The 19,001-nt window shown below is 39.5% G+C and overlaps 1 protein-coding gene across 2 annotated transcripts in view; it reads left to right on the top strand.

Moving 5' to 3' along the window:
• mettl15 (methyltransferase 15, mitochondrial 12S rRNA N4-cytidine) overlaps positions 1-19,001 on the top strand; it is a 100,267-nt gene that overhangs the window by 41,671 nt on the left and 39,595 nt on the right. For both annotated transcript variants that reach the window (XM_061815512.1, XM_061815513.1), the window contains exon 4: positions 12,828-13,019. In XM_061815512.1, the coding sequence (XP_061671496.1) occupies positions 12,828-13,019 (192 nt within the window). The remainder of the gene's footprint in view (positions 1-12,827; positions 13,020-19,001) is intronic.

Genomic DNA, 19,001 nt, shown 5'->3' with positions numbered 1-19,001 from the left:
TGACGTCACATACTAAGACATACAAGACATAGGCAATAAAGAGACAACAGGAAACAGAGCTGAAGGTGGTGGAAATGAAGATGTTGAGGTTTGCTCTAGGAGTGAGCATGTTGAATGAAATTAGAAATGAGCTCATCAGAGGACTGGCCAAAGTTATATCTTTTTGGGACTAAAAGCAGACTTTGCTGGTTTGGACATGTCCAGAAGAGAGAGCGTATTGGTAGAAGGGTGATGAGAATGGTGCTGCTTGGCAAGAAAGCTCAAGCAAGATCAAAGTTAAGGTAGATAGCTGGAGTGAGGGAAGACATGAGGACAGTTGGTGTTCGACAGGAGGATACAGTAGATAGGGTTACATGAAAAAAGGATGAGAAGAGAAGGATATGAAGAGTTCAGTCACAAAAGCAAATTTATCTATTTTTGTTGTTTCTGTAGATTCTTTGATTTATATAAATTATAATATATAATAATTTTATGGACGTCGAGTTTTTCCTCTCCGCATGCGCCCACAATTGACAGAGTTTCATGTGGTTTAATGTGGCAAAACTGTCACCAGTTGTCACCCAAATCTACTTGGCAGCATGGTGGAACAGCTGTAGAGCGTTGGCCTCACAGTTGTTAAGACCAGGGTTCAAATCCCAGCCCATCCCCCCCATGGGGAGTTTTCATGTTCTTCCTGTGCCTGCATGGGTTTGATCCGGCCACTCCGGTTTGCTCTCCCATCGCAAAAACATGCATCATTTGGAGACTCTAAAGTGCTCAGAGTTGTGATTGTGAGTGCGACTGTCTTCTGTCTCCATGTGCCCTGCGATTGGTTGGCAACCACTTGAGAGTGTACCCTACCTCCTGTCCGATGACAGCTGGGATAGGCTCCACCACTCCCGCAACCCTCATGATGGTAAGCAACTCGGAAAATAAATAGATTAATTGATAGGTCTATACTCATTGCTACATTAACCTTTAAAATTATTAACATAACAGTATTTGTATGCTCTCCAAAGGAATTTAGTTAGTTCCCAGTTGTTCCAGAATGGATTGATATCATTGGAAATGACAGCCAGTTTCAATTTCTTTAGTAAAAAAAACGAAATAATAATACAGTATATTTCCCTTTTTAAAGTATCCCAATCACATCTTTATCTTTTCCCCCATACTGAATAAAATATGAAAGAACCTCCTGAAGTATTTTCCCTTTAGTTAGACTCATCAGAGAAACTGATTATAAAACGCTGAGATCATCATATCAGTCCTCTGAATAGGTGAAATCATGAAAAAATCCACAGAAAAATCAAAACTAAAATGCAAATATTTATTCAACTTATGGTCTTAACATCGATTTGTAGAATTTTGTGGGTGTGAGTTTAATTTATATTTATTTTTTACCAAAAGTCTCTCTTGTCTGGACTGGATACAGCGAGTGTGTTGAATCTTTTTTTAGCTGAACCGAGGTAGCACAAATTGAAAATATGAACAAACATTTGAGCACCAGTTTCTCTGTGTGTGTTCTATGTTTATAACCATCTCTGTTTTTCTTTCACTGGATTGAAGATATTTTCATCGCTGGTCCCCTGCTGAAAGCAATCAATCAGCATCTTGTCTTAGTCTTCAGTGACGCAAGTAACTGAACTGAACAGGTCAACACAAGGGAGTATTTCTGGCATGGTTTGTGAGGAGCAGCAGTATTTTGAACATCATTGTCTTCATACAAGATAGTGGCCCTCTTCAAAATATCCAATCTCCTAACCTGTTTATCAACTTTCCATAAACTTTTGAATATGTTATGGGGTCAAAGAGAGAGGAAATGGTGCTTACTTTTGAACATAGGACAGGACAGACTTGTTTCAAATTAATTCAATTCCACTTTTGTTAACTGAAAATCTTTGGTGAAAGTCTCTCGCTTGCAGACAACCAGCAAAATATTAGCTTGATAATGAAGTAAAAAATTCTCTTCAAGTCTTCTCTTAATATTCTACAGAGCTCTTCAGCATGAAACTGTCGAGTGTCTTTGTCTATTCTGTAAACGTTGTTGGTGGTTTGTTGCTTTAAATATAGCTCCCGTAAAGGCTTTTTAAAAAAATTCAAACAACCCATCTTCCAAGGACTTCCTGGGCATCTCACTCAAATAAGACGAGTAAATTATAGTTTCAAAAACAGGAATCCCAAGAGGCCCAGCAATGGCTTGATATTAACCTCTGCAATAATTTCAAGAGGTTTTTTTTATCATTACATACTGTATTTTCTGGTACAGTAACTTTAAGTTGTGCAATTATATTTTCTACTGTTGAAGAAAAACATGTAGCCCAAATAGCTCAATTTTACAGGGGGGCAAGCTGGGGTCAGGAATTTTGTCAAAGGGGTACAGTTTTACGCAAACATGCATGCTCATACACAACACACACACACACAGAGGCAGTCTACATTGATTTGCTCATGGTATTATCATTGCATTTTCATTGTATATGCATATTACCTGAAGATGGACATCTATACATCACATATTCCCATTTTTATAGGTAGCAAAGAGCAGTCGAGAGGCAAACAAGATTTTACCAACACATTAAGCCTATATTCAATGTTTATTAGAATAGACTACAGTTGCAGGTTTTCTTGGTTTTATGTTCTGGTAAGACTAACCGGTCTTGTACCTGAATGAGTTGATAGTTGCTATTTTGTGCGTATATCCACTGAACTTACTGATCATTTCTGGCTGGTGAAGGTAATTGTGAACAAGCTCAATGTCGTCGAAAAACGTTTTTCGAATAAATGTTCACTCTCATTCAAGAGTTCCAGGATGAACCAATGGAAACACACTCTATAAGAGCCTTCATATGTCTGCACAGAAACTCTGTGTTTGGCAACCACTTCATTGCAGCAACGAGCGCCATTCAAGTCAAATAGCCTGAGCTGCTTGAGAATGTGAGGTGTGTTCAGCAACACTGCGTAAATAGGAATGACTGTGTTGTTTGGTGGTTCTTTTGCAATACTGCACACAATTGGAATAATTGAATCTTGAAAAAAAAAAAAAAAGTGTCAGAATTCTTTAGTTAAAACGATTTACAGTCTCACAGTCATGATTGGGAATTTATCTTGTCATATACTGTTAGTATTGATAAAATATTTTGTTAATATAGTCAGCCCGAACTGCGAGCAATCTAAACTTATCAATGTCCTTTCACAATCATTCTTGTCCTACTGTGTTGCATCTTTTTGTCTCAACAAGTCCTGTTTTTGTTTTATTTCCTTTAAAAAAAAAAAAAAAGAAGACTATTTAAGGAACCAATTTTTTTATCATGTTTTTGAGATTGTACATTGAGCAAAAGCTGTAGCTGGCCTCTCGTGTTTATTGAATGGGTGGCAACAATCAGGGAATAAAATGCCAGTATTTTAAGGGGAATAGCTCCATAGAAACATATTGAGATGAAACAAAAAAGTACTATGAACTGTTTTATTTTTGGAGTGGAGAAATTAGTTACATTTTTTGATTCATTAACTATGAGCTGAACTAGTTCATTTGTGGAATGGTGAACTAAACTTTAAACTACTTTGTGTTGAAAATGTAACTTTCCAAATCACGAGTTTAACTAATGTTATCTTGAAGCATGCTGTCAACTCACGTTGATATTGAAGACTAGCCTGACAGGCTGCTATTATATTTCATGAAGTTGGCTGATAATTTATGAGAAGTACTAATAGTAATGACCTTTTGTGTTGATACAATATCTCAACTATATATTTATCCTTCCATCCATCCATTCTCTTTAGCGCTTATCCTCACAAGGGTCGCGGGAGTGCTGGAGCCTATCCCAGCTGTCAACAGCCAGGAGGCAGGGTACACCCCGAACTGGTTGCCACCCATTTGCAGGGCACAGGGAGACAGTCAACAGTCGCACCTAAGGGCAATTTCTAGTGTTCATTTAATGTTGCATGTTTTTGGAATTTGGAAGAAAACCGTAGTGCCCGGAGAAAACCCATACAGGGGAGAACATGCAAACTCCACACAGGCGGGGCCGGGATCGAACCCTGGACCTCAAAACTGTGAGGCCAAAACTTTACAGCTGATGCACAGTGCCGCCATTATGTATTTATATTATTTATTCATTATCTTTCAGGTGTAGCTTAAAAACTAAAAGAAACTCACATTGTATAGTCATATAGAGGTAAATATAGTGGTAAAAAATGGTATATATTTACATTTTAATATAATATTCGATGTCCTATACATTTATCTGTATCACGGTAATGTGCGCCACCAACCTTAGCTTCTTCACCTGCCCTTGGTAGTTTCCCATTTTACAATCATTAGCGGAGCATATTTGTTGCTACTGCCCCATACGTCATAAAGGGCGGCCCCTGAGTTTGTTTTAACTTAAACCAAGACAGAAAATCTTGACTACAAGGGCTAGTTATGCAGGAGCTTTGAAAATAAGTGTCATCACTCCTGCCAAAGAAGTGGGCAAACAGGAATCATCGCGATAGTTCAAAATGAGAGCTCTATGGCATCAAATTGCCATCAAAACAACAAGCGCTCAAACTATCTAGAAACTAGTGTAATGGGTACATAAAAAAAAAAAAACGTGAGGGCACACACAATTAAAATGCTCGCTTTTTTTTAATGTGCCCATTACAGTCGTTTCTAATAGTTTGAGCTGTAGTTGTTTTGATAGCGACCTGACGCTATGAAGACCTGCTACAGATTGTAGCCGACTGAAGGGCAAGATTTCCACAGATTCTCGATTGGATTCAGATCTGGACTTTGACTTGGCCATTCAAACACCTGGATACGTTTATTTGTGAACCATTCCGTTGTAGATTTGGCTTTATGTTTTGGATCATTGTCCTTTTGGAAGATAAATCTCCATCCCATTATCAGGTTTTTTGCAGACTCCAACAGGTTTTCTTCCACAAAGGTCCTGTATTTGGCTCCATTCATCTTCCCATCAATTTTAACCGTCTTCCCTGTCCCTGCTGAAGAAAAGCAGGCCCAAACCAGCAGGCTGCTACCACCATGTTTAAAGGGAGGGATGCTTTGATCAGGGTTATGAGCTGTGTTGCTTTTATGCCTTTTGCATTGTGGCCAAAAAGTTCGATTTTGGTTTCATCTGACCAGAACCTTCTTCCACATGTTTGGTATGTCTCCCAGGTGGCTTGTGGCAAACTTTAAACGAGACTTTTTATGGATATTGTTGAGAAATGGCTTTCTTCTTGCCACTCTTCCATAAAGGCCAGATTTGCGCACGTTACGACTGTTGTTCTATTGACAGACTCTCCCACCTCATAACCAGATCTCTGCAGTTCATCTAGAGTGATCAAGGCCTCTTGGCTGCATCTCTGATCAGTCTTCTCCTTGTTCGAGGTGAAAGTTTAGAGGGACGGCCGGGTCTTGATAGATTTGCTGTGGTCTTATACTCCTTCCATTTCAGAATGATTGCTTGCACAATGCTTCTTGAGATGTTTAAAGCTTGGGAAATCCTTTTGTATCCAAATCCGGCTTTAAACTTCTCCAGAACAGTATCTAGGACCTGCCTGGTGTGTTCCTTGGTCTTTATGATGCTCTCTGCAATTTAAACAGAACCCAGAGACTATCACCGAGCAGGTGCATTTATATTGAGACTTGATTACACACAGGTGGATTCAATTTGTCATCATCAGTCAACATTTGATCATTCAGAAATCCTCACTGAACTTCTGGTGTGAGTTTGCTGCACTGAAAGTAAAGTGGCCGAATAATATCGCATACCCCATTTTTCAGTTTTTTATTTGTTAAAAAAGTATAAAATATATAATAAATTTCATTCCACTTCATGATTGTGTCCCGCTTGTTATTGATTCTTGAAAAAAAAATCTTTGTTTGAAGCCTGAAATGTGGCGTAAAGTTGAAAAGTCCAAGCGGGCCAAATACTTTCACAAAGCATTGTATATATTACCGCTTACATCAGCACATGCACAAAGATTATTATTAATGATTGTTGTACAGACATTTTTTTGCAAAACAATATAAGAACACACAATAAGTACAAATCTAGCAAAATAAAAATATAGATCATTCCTAATATTTTGAGCATATGGATAGCAGCAAATTGGTGATGTACATTGGTAGAAGGCTTTTCTTGATTTTTTTTTTTTTTTTTTTTTTTTTTTTTTTTTTAGGTCAACTTTTGGGGTTGCGCATTATACTTCAGGATGCATTATACATGAGAAATTGTGGTATGTGCTTTAGCGCTAGAAGACATGGATGCAGACTTCCTGGCATGCAGCAATTACGTTTCAGTGGTAATGTCAGCCATATTTGGTGTGTTCCTATAAAAACAAGTTGTCTGTGTAATTTCCTCTCCCATTTTTATTGTGTTTTTGTACAGTGAGTGTAGGTTGTGCTCTGTGTAGTGGCTCTTTGCTTGTTTTCATTGTGCGGCAAGTGCATAGGTACTTCAAATGAGCTGCTGATGTGATTGTCATTATCATACTACAGTATTTCCTAGTTACAGTATGGACTGGGGGGCCACTGGGAGGTTCAGGCACAGTGTTAGTGGGGCACTGCCTCCATCCCAAGAACCTCCACTGATGCCACCAGAAAACATTCTGTGGGCCACTGCCACCATAAATAGTTCAGGACTCTTAAGTAGGAGTTCAGACTTGGACCTTAGCACATACACCACTGAAACTTGTGTTTTAATAATAAAATACCTTACATAAGGCATTTATCTATCAAACTCTGTTGGACACACATAAATAATTTAATAATTTAGAAAATATTATGTAACCTTTGCACATTTTAAATCAGCAATTTCAAAACATGATGTGGATCACAGTGTTGCTTTTAATTTAGGCAGGTAAGATATTGTCACCTTTGTCTTTGTGGAAGGAGTTAATTTTCTAGTCATGGAAGAATAATCCCATTTATGTGTCCAAATATTTGTGATGATTATGATTTTTGTATGAAGAGTATTTTATAAAAGGGTTTTTTTTTTCGAATCATTTTTAAACCAAAAACTCTCTCTGTAGAAAAACAGACATCTACAGAAAAAGATAGAGAATTGTTTGTGTACAAGTGTACGTTTGAGCACACAAACAAAAAAGAGAAACTATTCAGAAAAGAATAAAGAACAGATTGCCCAACACAGAACAGGCTTCAGGAGAAAGAATATTACTCGTGACCATATTAAAATGGAACGCGCTAGGTGAAAAAAAAAATCAATTAGTTAACCATACAATAAAATGTTCTGTTGTCCTACCACAGCTTCTCAGCAGTATCTGGCTTGCGATCTCAAACACCAGGGAACAACAAGCGTAGATCACCCAGGCATCCCCTTGTAATGCAAAGGAAAAATAGTTTAAACAGAATATGTTTGTTCATTTGGAAAACATGTTTTAATTCTGTTGGTTTGATTTTGCAGATTGTTTCCTTAGTTTGGAAAAAAATGTTTAACCTCTTTTCTGTCCCACCATCATTTGCTCATATTTCAAAATAGTACTCAATTTTACTGACACTTACAAGTGCCAGTTCACAACAGACATAATGGTAAATATGATGAATATATCCATCCATCCATCTATTTTCTGAGCCACCTATCCCCACTAGGGTCGCGGAAGTGCTGGAGCCAATCGCAGCTCTCATCGGGCAGGAGGCGGGGCACACCCTGAACTGGTTGCCAGCCAATCACAGGGCACATCAAGACAGACAACAGTTGCACTCACATTCACACCTAAGGGCATTTTGGAGTGTCCAATGAATGCATATTTTTGTGATGTGGGAGGAAACCGTAGTGTCCGGAGTAAACCCACGCAGGCACAGGGGAGAACATGCAAACTCCACACAGGTGGGACCGAGATTTGAACCCTAGTCCACCGTGCAGCGTCGCTATAGTTTGGACATGTCCAGAGGCGAGAGAGTGAGTACATTGGTAGAAGGGTGGTGAGGATGGAGCTGCCAGGCAAAAGAGCGAGAGAAAGACCAAAGAAAGGCTTAATGGATGTTGTGAGGGATGACATGAAGACTGTGCATGTTAGAGAGGAAGTTGTACGTGAAAGGCTTGGATGGAAAAAGATGACACGCTGTGGTGCCCGCTCATCGGGACAAGCCGAAAGCAAAAAGAAGATATATATATATATATATGAGAGAGAGAGAGAGAGAGATAAAAACTCTATTTTTGTATTTTGCAAACCCATAAAACATTTCAATCAATATTTTGCAATTGCATGTGATAATGAAATAAACTTGCAAGTCTGTTGTTCTGAGTATTGGATGCTGAGACTTCTCGTCTGGAAGTATTAAAGTTACCATTTAGAAAAGACAGTAGTACTGTAACAACCACTGGAAAATTTGTAGGAAAAAGCTGGTAGAAAAGTACTTTTTTCATTTTAATGTAAAGATTGTTACTCCTGTTGGTATCTTGTGCCATCATCTTTGATAACACAATGTTAAAAGGTCACATGAATTTTTCATGTGTGGCTTGAGGATCTTACCGTGCTTGCAATGAGCAAGTGACTGAGTATACATTGGCTTTTCTCTGTTAGTTATTGGAAAGTCCTCATGGAATAGGTGAGGCAGATACAAGGCTTCCAAAGAATATTATGTTCATTTTTTAAATGTACAAGAGCAGAAAAATTAAAGGTCAGCAGTGGTACTCTACCCCCCCCCCCCCCACACACACACACACACCCGCACACCCACACCATCAAATATGTTCAGAAAGTAACCTTGTCAATGTGAAATAGTGTGTTACGGTACCATGCATTCATTTTACATTATCTGCAATACGTTAAGCAAATAAGACTCAGAGACAAGCAGTATGGAAAATGTATGGATGGATGCAGTCTTAACTGTTATTGCATGTTTATGAACTGTAGGGTAGTAATATAGTGATTTTAATATTGTGTGTATATATCTGTCTGCTCGTGTGTGTGTGTTCATAGGAGAGTTGGGTTCGTTTTCACACCCTACACCAAAGTCTGATTACCTCCAGATCTGTTAAAACAAGAAATCCCTTCAAATAGAACCTGACAAAGTGAAGTTAGCCATAAGATCTGAAAAAGCTGCAAGAAAATGTCACGATACAAAGAAACAGATGAGAAATGAAGCAATTGACATCAGTTAGTCTTACAAAACCTTTTCTATAGCTTTAGGAGTCCAGTGAACTATGATGGTAGTCATTATCCGCAAATGGAGAAAACATGTAACAATACTAAACCTTCCTAGGAGTGGTTGGTCAACAGAAATTACCCCAAGGGCCCAGGAAGGACTCACCAACAAGGCCACAAAGGAATTAAGGGCAACATATAAAGAACTGCAGGCGTCCTTGCCTCAGTTATGTTCAGTGTTTATGGCTCAATAAAAAGGAAGAGATTGGTGAAAAATTACATCCATTGCAGAGTTGCAAGAAGAAAACCAAAGCTCACCAAAAAGAACATAGAGGCATGTCTTTGAAAAAGAATAACAACTAAGAACAAACATCTTAATCATTCCCTCGGTTTTGGGTACAAGGATATGGACTGATGAAAGTTTAACTTTTTGAAAGGTCTGTGCTTCCTCACATCTGGTGTAAATGTAACATAGCTTTTCACAACAAGAACATTGTACCAACAGTCAATCGTGTTGGTAATGTGATAGTCAGAGGCTGCTTGCTCTTCCAGGACATGGGTGACTAGCTGTGATGGATGGAACTATGAATTATCCTATTTATCTGAAAAATTGTGAAGGAGAATGTTCAGCCATCAGTTTATGACCTCAAGATGTAGCGCACTTGGATTCTGCAGCAGGGTTACCATCGAAAACACACCCGTAAGTCAACTGGTGAATGGCTTTAAAAAAACAAAATGAAAGTTTTGGATTGGTCTAGTCAAAGTCCAGACTTGAGTGAGATTGAAATGCAGTGGTGTGACTTTAAATGAAAAGCCTCAATTTTTTTTTGATGAATCAAGCAATTGTACATTCCTCATTCAGTTTGTAACTTCAAGCTAAAAAAAAAACCTGGGTCATGCAACAGCGCAATGATCCAAAATACACCATCAAGTCAACTTCTGAATTGTTTCAAAAACAAAAAGAGGGGAAAGAAAAGTTTTGGAGAGGCCGAGTCAAAGTCAAGACTATGATCCAATCAAAATGCCGTGGCATCACCTTAAACAGGTGGTTCATGCTCAGAACACGACCATCCGTTTATCCATCTATTTTCTCAACCACTTAGCCTCACTAGGGTCACAGGCGTGCTGGACTCTATCCAAGCTGACTGTGGGCAAGTACACCCTGAACTGGTGTCCAACTATTCACATGGCATACAGACTAACAAGCATACACACGCACATGTTGCTTAACTGTGTACCAAAATACCTCCCCAGTGATGTGAACAATGGCAGCTACAAAAAACTTGATTTTAGTTGGTGCTGCTGAGGACGATCGATCCAGTTATTCGGTTAAGGGAGTAATTATGTTTTCAACAGAAGGCCATGTAGCTTTGAGTGTGATAGTCTCTTTTAGTTTGTTTGGGTTTGTTTCATGTTTTACTGTGTCCCATGTGTTCATTGTCTCGTGTGATTATTGTTAGCTGTGTCCAGCTGTTCTTGTTAACCTCCTCCTTTGTTTTGCCCAATCAGCTCCCTCCAGCCACTCGTCTTGTCCAGGTCTTCCTCATTGGATCATCAATGTGCATTTAAGTCTCTGGTTTCTTACAGTTCTTGTCGGTCCATTGTTGTCATTGTTTGTTCCTACCAGTCTTTTTGCCCATGAAATTGTCCATTTGTCAGTTATGTTTAGTTTCAAGTGTTTGGTTTAATCAAGGTTTTCCTTGTTACTTTGCTTTTTGGTTGTTGTATTTTGAGTAGTTTCACTATTTCTTGGGAATTAAATATAATTTTCTGGACTCCTGCACTCCTGCCATGCTTCCCTGATTCCCCGCACTTGGGTCCTCCATGATTTGCCTTGCCTCCCTTGCCTTCACTAGCACCACCCTGGTATTGACTTAATTTTACCATGTTACATAAAATAATTTGAATATGTTTATGTTTACTTGGATTCTATTTGTCTAATATTTGCATTTCTTCGATGAGCTTAAATTTTGAAGTTGGGAAAATATGGAAAAACATGAGAAAATTGAGAAAGGGGGAAATACTTTTTTGCAGCACTGTAATGGGCTAGGTGTGAGTCATGCAAGAAACTGCGAATGTGTACTTGTGCTTTGTTTTCTGACATGCATTGATTTGTATTTAATGTTCAGTGGTACCTCAGTTTTCGAACGTCTGTTTTCAGTTTAAGAATGAAAATTTCGAAAATGTTTTGCCTTGGTTTCCAAACGAAAATCGGTATTCACACTCCCTGACCAGCTGACTCACGATGAGTTATTGTGCTTTCGAATGCAACCCTGAAAAAACGGAAACGGCGGAACGTGCGCAACACTACCAGTTGACCCAGACACTCCTCTGCACGTCGACGTGTCCTGGTAGTGAAGCATACATTGCCTGTTATGTGGAGGTCCAACTCCAAGGCTTGGCTGACCCAGCAATTTTCAGATAACCCTTTGTGATTGATGGAAAAAATCCTTTTACATTTACCACTGCATCACCATCGTCGACAAAGCTTGGAGGCAGGTGACACATAGGACCATGAACTCTGCATGGAAGAAATTGTGGCCCAAATGTGTTGCTGAGCATGACTTCGAAGTTCTTGCAGTTGTTGCAGGGCCTTCAACAGATGCTGGTGGCGACATGGGGTCTCCACAGGATTTTCAAATCATTCATGAAATCGTGACAATGGGCCAAAATCTCGGTTTGGAGATGGAGACCGATGATATGGAGGACCTGCTGGAGGAGCAGAAGAAGATGTTGGAGGAAATGTCATCTGATGAGGCTGAAGGCAGGAAGGATATGTCAAGTGCCGATATAAAAGTTATCTGCACTAAATGGAACGACATCCATAATTTTGTAGAACTCCATCACCCTAACAAAGCAGAATGTTGCAGAGCACTGCAAAATTTCTATGACGTTGTTATGAGCCACTTCACGGAGGTGGTCAAAAGACGCCAGAAACAGTCAACATTAGATTCTTTTTGTTAAAAAGGGGTGAATCACCCCCACCAAAGACATTTGAAACAGATGTTTTGCATTGTTTTTTTTCTTTTGTTCCATTAACCATACCTCTAGTTGCAAGTTAATTTTTTTTATGTTACGTACTTTCTGTGCAAATAAAAAAACTGTGTTTTTCTCCCTTCATTATTCCTTGTTTAAAGTTATTCTGCACTTTTGTTAATAAAAATAAAGTTTACAAGGCCAGGGGGGCCGATTCGCTACAGATACGGCAATGCCTACTCTTAGCATACTCTACTACTAAATCATACATTTTAAGCAAAAATATATGTTTCTTAAATGATTTAATTATATAAAGTTATTAAACTGTACAGGTATTTCTACTATGAAGTTTATTATCGGGAAAAAGCTTTAAAAAACGCTTTTAGAAAATGTTTTTTTTAGGCTTGGAATGCATTATTTTATTTCCCATTCATTGTAATGGGAAAACCCTCTTTGGTTTTTGAACGTTTCGGTTTTCAACCTTGCTTCTGGAACGGATTGTGTTCGAGTACAAAGGCACCACTGTATTCAGAAACAAGCCACTGAAATTACTTAACAGGGTCTTTAAGATGCACTTCATCTAAATTGATGTGTTCATTTGGCCTCACAATGTATTTCACTAAAGGAAATGTAATAGTTGTAGAGTCAATTCCTAGGCCATATTTATCTAAATATGCAGCACATCCATTGTGGCTGAGATCCTTAAAGACATTGTGTCATATAAAAGTCAAATCAAAATACCCAAGTAACTGATCTTGATCTTCTCTCTCTCTCTCTAGTGGCCGTGTAAAACCATTACTTGGACTGTTCAGCGAGCTTGAAGCCCTCCTCTCTAGCATCAACGTTAAAGCCGGCAGTATTGATGCTGTCCTATTGGATGCTGGGTGTTCTTCCATGCAGATGGATCATGCAGAAAGAGGGTTCTCGCTCAGCAAGGATGGGCCCTTGGACATGAGAATGGATGGCGAGAGGTGACCTTTTTATCCTATTCAAAAATTTTAATATTGGGAACAAACTATCCAGATACACACTTTCTGTATTTTGGTACTAAAAAAAAAAAAAAAACAAGAGTAACTGGAAATTAGTAAAGAACAGAACCAATAATCCTAATTTGCATTTACACGAAAAGGAAATTGTTCTAAAACAACACTACAGGGAAAGAAAGAAGAAAAATTCCATCGTCTGTTACCTCAAAGTGGTTTCCAGGCCATTTTGACAATCATATGTCCTTTCTAATTAAACTGGTAAATTAGGTATTCACGGTGAGACTTGAAAATGTCAGAAGATTAGCACAACAAACAAAGGCTGGAAGAGTCAAGAATTTTCATCAACTGATGTTTGTAAAAAAGAAAAAAAAAAAAAGAGCATTAGTACCTGTCAGTAGTGCAAGGCTCAGTTGTACATATATTACTGCTAATTACTGCATTTAGTACTGCATAAAATTACCAATTTTTAGGCTCATGAAACGTACCGTCCTCTTCATACAATACAAGGTCAATGATCAGAGTGGTATCACGTATACTGTCTATGCTTCACAGGACCTCTTAACATCTTATCCAATGTGGAATTTACAGGCCAATTTGTGGGGATTTCATTATAAAGGGCACAATCCGGCTGTGTGTGTGTGCATTTTTATGTTCACTTCTGTCAAGACAGTGTGTGTTTTTGTGGATGGTATTGTCATTATTTTTGTGTGTTTATCCACTGTTAACAGCAGGAACAAGAAACCTCTTTTTTTAACAAAACCAATTCCAATGATATTGGGCCATTGTGATAAACAAATATAAAAACAACGCGATGATTTCCAACTCATGTTCAACCTGTATTTCATTGAATACACTACAAAGACGAGATGTTTAATGTTCCAACTGACAAACTTTGTTTTTAGCAAATAATCACTAAGTTGGAATTTTATGGCTACAATATGTACCAGAAAGGCTGGGACAGGTTCATGTTTACCACCGTGTTACATCACCGTTTCTTTGGACAACTCAATAAATGTTTGGGAACTAAGGACACTTATTGTTTAATATTTCTAGGTCAAATTCTTTCCCATTCTTGCTTGTTGTACAGCTTCATTATTCAACAGTCCAGGGTCTCCATTGTCGTATTTTACGCTTCATAATGTGCCAAACATTATCAATGGCAGACAGGTCTGGACTGCAGGCAGGCTCGTCAAGTACCCACACTCTTTTAGTGCAAAGCCAAGCTGTTGTAACATGTACAGGATGTGGTTTGACATTGTCTTGCTGAAATAAGCAGGGGCATCCATGAAAAAGCTTCCTTAGATGGCAGCATATGCCTTTCCAAAACCTCTATGTACCATATATTCCCAACTATAAGCCGCACTTAAAAGTCTTGAATTACTCCAAAATGGACGGGGTGCCCAGTTATGTGGAGCTCCTTATGTGAACCGATGTCCAAAATGTGTAACTGTCTGGGAGCATTTCCTGCTGACACGCTCGTTATTTAGAGGAAAACTGGACGTGTGAAAGAAGACAAAATGCGGACGTTACAGGGGGAAGTGTGGGCGTGGGAGAGGACAAGAAACGCAGGCCCCCAGAAGGTATAAAATGCTGGTATTTCTTTTGTGCTCGATAAGATCACTTTGGCTAAGGACCCCCCAAAACGGCACCAATGAAGAGATACGCTTACGAAGCACAGTTTAAACTGCAAGCTATCAGTTACGCAGAGAAACATGAGAATCAAGCAGCTGCGAGAGAATTCAAGATCAACGAATCCATAGTGCTAAAGTTGAGGAAGCAGGAAAACGAGCTTTGCCAAATCAAGAAGACAAAGCTAAGTTTCTGCGTGAACAACACGAGGTGATCCGGGTTAGAAGAACAACTTACACAATGGATTAATGATCAAAGAACAAACAAGTGCCATGAAAAAACAAGTGCAGCAAATTAATTCGGAGATTGCTATTATTGTGGGAGCCTTGATGAAGCAAGTTCATTCGCTGGACATCGGTGTAAACACTGTGTACAAAGTGAAGTTTAGTGAAGTTGGGGAATGATGGATGACAAATGGCAAACACACCTTTAGTAAGAGGTAGTGCTTGGCAATTTATGCCACAATTTATGAATGGATTGTTGCGGCTTTGACTAACGTGTCTATTTCCACTGTTATTCGAAAAGGTGGCAACATATCTGAGGAGCTGCGCGGCAACGAGACCGATAAAGACAATGATGTGAGGGAACCTGGCGTGTTTGGTGGAGAAATTGGCCAGGTGTTCAATTTGGGTAGAAAAGATAAGGACTTTGATGGATTTGTGGATGAGGATTAATGAATAAAAAAAAAAATGTGAGTACGTACTTTATTAAATACTTAAATTAAAGTCCAACCCAACTCACTGTTTACATTGTTAAATATGTGACTACAGTACAAACAAGCTCAGTGTTGCTCCGGTTGCCTTTTTAAATACCGTGTATGCATGCTACCGTATGTTTTAAGATAGTGGCGCAATATATCTATTTTGTGTAGCTACATTGTTAAATACTTCAATTAAGTACAACTGAAATCATGCTTTACATTGTTGAATATTTTAATAAAGTACAACCGAACTCAGTTTTGCTCCGGGTGCTTATTGAATTGTGTACATGAATGTTACTGTATGTTTGAAGGTAATGTTGCTATATATCTATTTTGTATTGCTACATTAAGTAATTCAATAAAGTAAAACCAAACTCACTGTTTAATTACCCGCAACTGAGACTGCACCCTTTAATACGATGTGCCTTATGGTCACAAAAATACAGTAGCTTTTAGCATTAATGGTGCCTTTCACAGAAAGTCAAACAAAGCAAATGCGTGATGTCTTCTCCTGTAGAGTGTAGAATTTTCCCAACGCACTGTTGTGACATCACTTCTGTCTCGCCCCTGTGCTGTCACTTCAGTTTTGCCGTTGTGACATCCCCTCCTCCGACAAGAAGAACTTTTGCTTGTGAGGAGAACGCAGTATGTCTGTCTCACACCATCTCCAGCCCGTTCTGGCCACAAACCCCTGCAAATCCTCTTTTTTTTTTTTCCTTTTCCTTAGGCCGGTACGAAACGTAACAAACCATCAATTACTCAAATTTCTGTGTCTCTACACTAGCTCCCAGATACTCATACAATAGACATGAGTTCTACTACATGTCTATTAATCCCCAAGTAGTTTATGTCCTGACTACATTAAAGAAATGCTTCTTCTTCTTCTTTTCCTCTCAGCTTGCCATGTTAGGGGTCGTCACAGCGTTTGATCTTTTTCCATCGACGCCAATATCCTGCATCTTCCTCTCTAACACCAACTGCCCTCATTTCTTCCCTCACAACATCCATCAATCTTCTCTTTGGTTTTCTCTCTCTCTTTTGCCTGGCAGCTCCATCCTCAGCACCCTTCTACCAATATATTCACTCTCTTGCCTCTGGAGATGTCCAAACCATCGAAGTCTGCTCTCTTGCACCTTGTCTCCAACAAATCCAACTTTGGCTGTCCCCCATATGAGCTCATTTCTAAACTTATCCACCCTGCTCACTCCGAGAGAACCTCAACATCTTCATTTCTGCCACCTCCAGTTCTGCTTCCTGTTGTCTCTTCAGTGCCTCTGTCTTTAATTCGTACATCATGGCTGGCCGTACCACTGTTTTATAAACTTTGCCCTTCATTCGTCATCCACCCTCTCTATCTCTTCTCCTTGGAACCGCACTCTTCCCCCTCTACCCCTCTCATTCACACAAATATATTCTATATATATCTTCCAGCTAACCTTCATTCCTGTCCTTTCTAGTGCATGCCTCCATCTTTCTAATTGTTCCTCCACCTGCTCCCTGCTTTCACTGCATATCATGATATCATCTGCTAACATCATGGTCCAAGGGGATTCCAGTCTAACTTCATCTGTCAGCCTATCCTTTACCACACCAAACAGGAAGGGATTCAGAGCCGATCCTTGATGCAGAACTCTGTCAAAGGCTTTCTCTAGATCAACAATGACACAATGTAGCTCATTCTGACCTTCTCTGTAATTTTCCACAAGCATCCTCAAGGTTAATAATGCATCTGTGGTACTCTTTATAAACATGACACCATACTGTTGCTTACAGATACTTACTTCTGTCCTGAGTCTAGCCTCCATGACTCTTTCCCATAACTTCATTGTGTGGCTCTTTAACTTTATTCCTCTATAGTTCCCACAGCTCTGAACATCCCCTTTGTTCTTAAAAATGGGAACTAGAACACTTTTCCTCCATTCTTCAGGCATCTTTTCGCCCGCTAGTATTCTGTTGAATAAGTTGGTCAAAAACTCCACAGCCATCTCTCCAAATTGCTTCCATACCTCTACCGGTATGTCATCAGGACCAACTGCCTTTCCATTTTTCATCCTTTGATCTGCCTTTCTATCTTCCCCATACTAATAATTGCCACTTCCTGATCCTTCACACTTGCCTCTTCGATTCTTCCTTCTCAATTTCTTCATTCATCAACTTCTCAAAGTATTCTTTCCATCTATTTAGCACACTACTCGGACAGGTTAACACATTTCTATCTCTGTCCTTAATCACCCTTACCTGCTGGGGCCAACCTGTAGAGAGCCTTTTCTCATTCTTTCGTGTCCAACCTGGTGTACATGTCGTCATATGCCTTAGATGTCATCATATCCCTCTTGTTTAGCTTTCGCCACCTCTACCTTTGCCCTACTTTGCATCTCAATGTATTCCTTTCACCTCTCCTCAGTCCTCTGTGTCCCACTTCATCTTTGCTAACCTCTTTTTTTCGATGACTCCCTGTATTCTGGGGTCTCCAAGTCTCCTTCTCCTCTTTCCTACCAGAAAACACACCAACTACTCTCCTGCCTGTCTCTCTGAACACCTTGGCTGTAGTAGTCTAGTATTCCGGGAGCTCCTCATGTCCATTGAGAGGCTGTCTCAACTCTTTCCGAAAAGCCGTACAACATTCTTCCTTTCTCAACTTCCACCACCTGATTCTCTGCTCTACCTTTGTCTTCTTAATCTTTCTACCCACCACCAGAGTCATCTTACAAACCACCATCCTGTGCTGCCGAGCCACACTCTCCCCTACCACTATTTTACAGTCAGTTACTTCCTTAAGATTACATCATCTGCTCAAAATATAATCTACCTGCATGCTTCTACCTCCACTCTTGTAAGTCACTCTATGTTCCTGCCTCTTCTGGAAAAAAGTGTTCACGACAGCCATTTCCATCATTTTTGCAAAGTCCACCACCATCTGTCCCTCAAATTTCCTTTCCTGGATCCGTCCGTACTTACCCATCACTTCTTCATCGGCCCTATTTCCTTCCATTACAATCTGCACCAATCACAACTCTCTCTCGCTCTCTCTCTCTCTCTCTCTCTCTCTCTCTCTCTCTCGCTCTCTCACTCTCTCGCTCTCTCTGGGATGCTCAGAACTACTTCATCTAGTTCCCTCCAGAATTTCTCTTACATCTCTAGGTCACATCCTACCTGTGGGGCATAGCCGCTAATCACATTATACAGTGAAGAAAATGAGTATTTCAACACCCTGCTATATTGCAAGTTTTCCCACTTAGAAATCATAGAGAGGTCTGAAATTTTCATTGTAGGTGCACATCTACTGTGAGAGAGATAATCTAAAAAGAAAAATCCAGAAATCACAATGTATGATTTTTGCAAATGATTTATTTGTGTGATACATCTGCAAATAAGTATTTGAACACCTGAGAAAACCAATGTTAATATTTGTTTGCAATTGCAGAGTTCAAACATTTCCTGTAGTTGTTCACCAGGTTTGCACACACTGCAGGAGGGATTTTGGCCCACTCTTCCACACAGATCTCTAGATCACACAGGTTTCTGGGCCGTCACTGAGAAACACAGAGTTTCAACTCTCTCCAAAGATTTTCTATTGAGTTTAGGTCGGGAGATTGTCTAGGCCACGCCAGAAACTTGATGTGCTTCTTACTGAGCCA

Source organism: Syngnathoides biaculeatus, chromosome 3, assembly GCF_019802595.1.
Source record: "Syngnathoides biaculeatus isolate LvHL_M chromosome 3, ASM1980259v1, whole genome shotgun sequence".
NCBI lineage: Eukaryota > Metazoa > Chordata > Actinopteri > Syngnathiformes > Syngnathidae > Syngnathoides > Syngnathoides biaculeatus.
The sequence above is the reverse complement of the archived record's forward strand: the minus strand, read 5'-3'. Positions and strand labels throughout refer to the sequence as shown.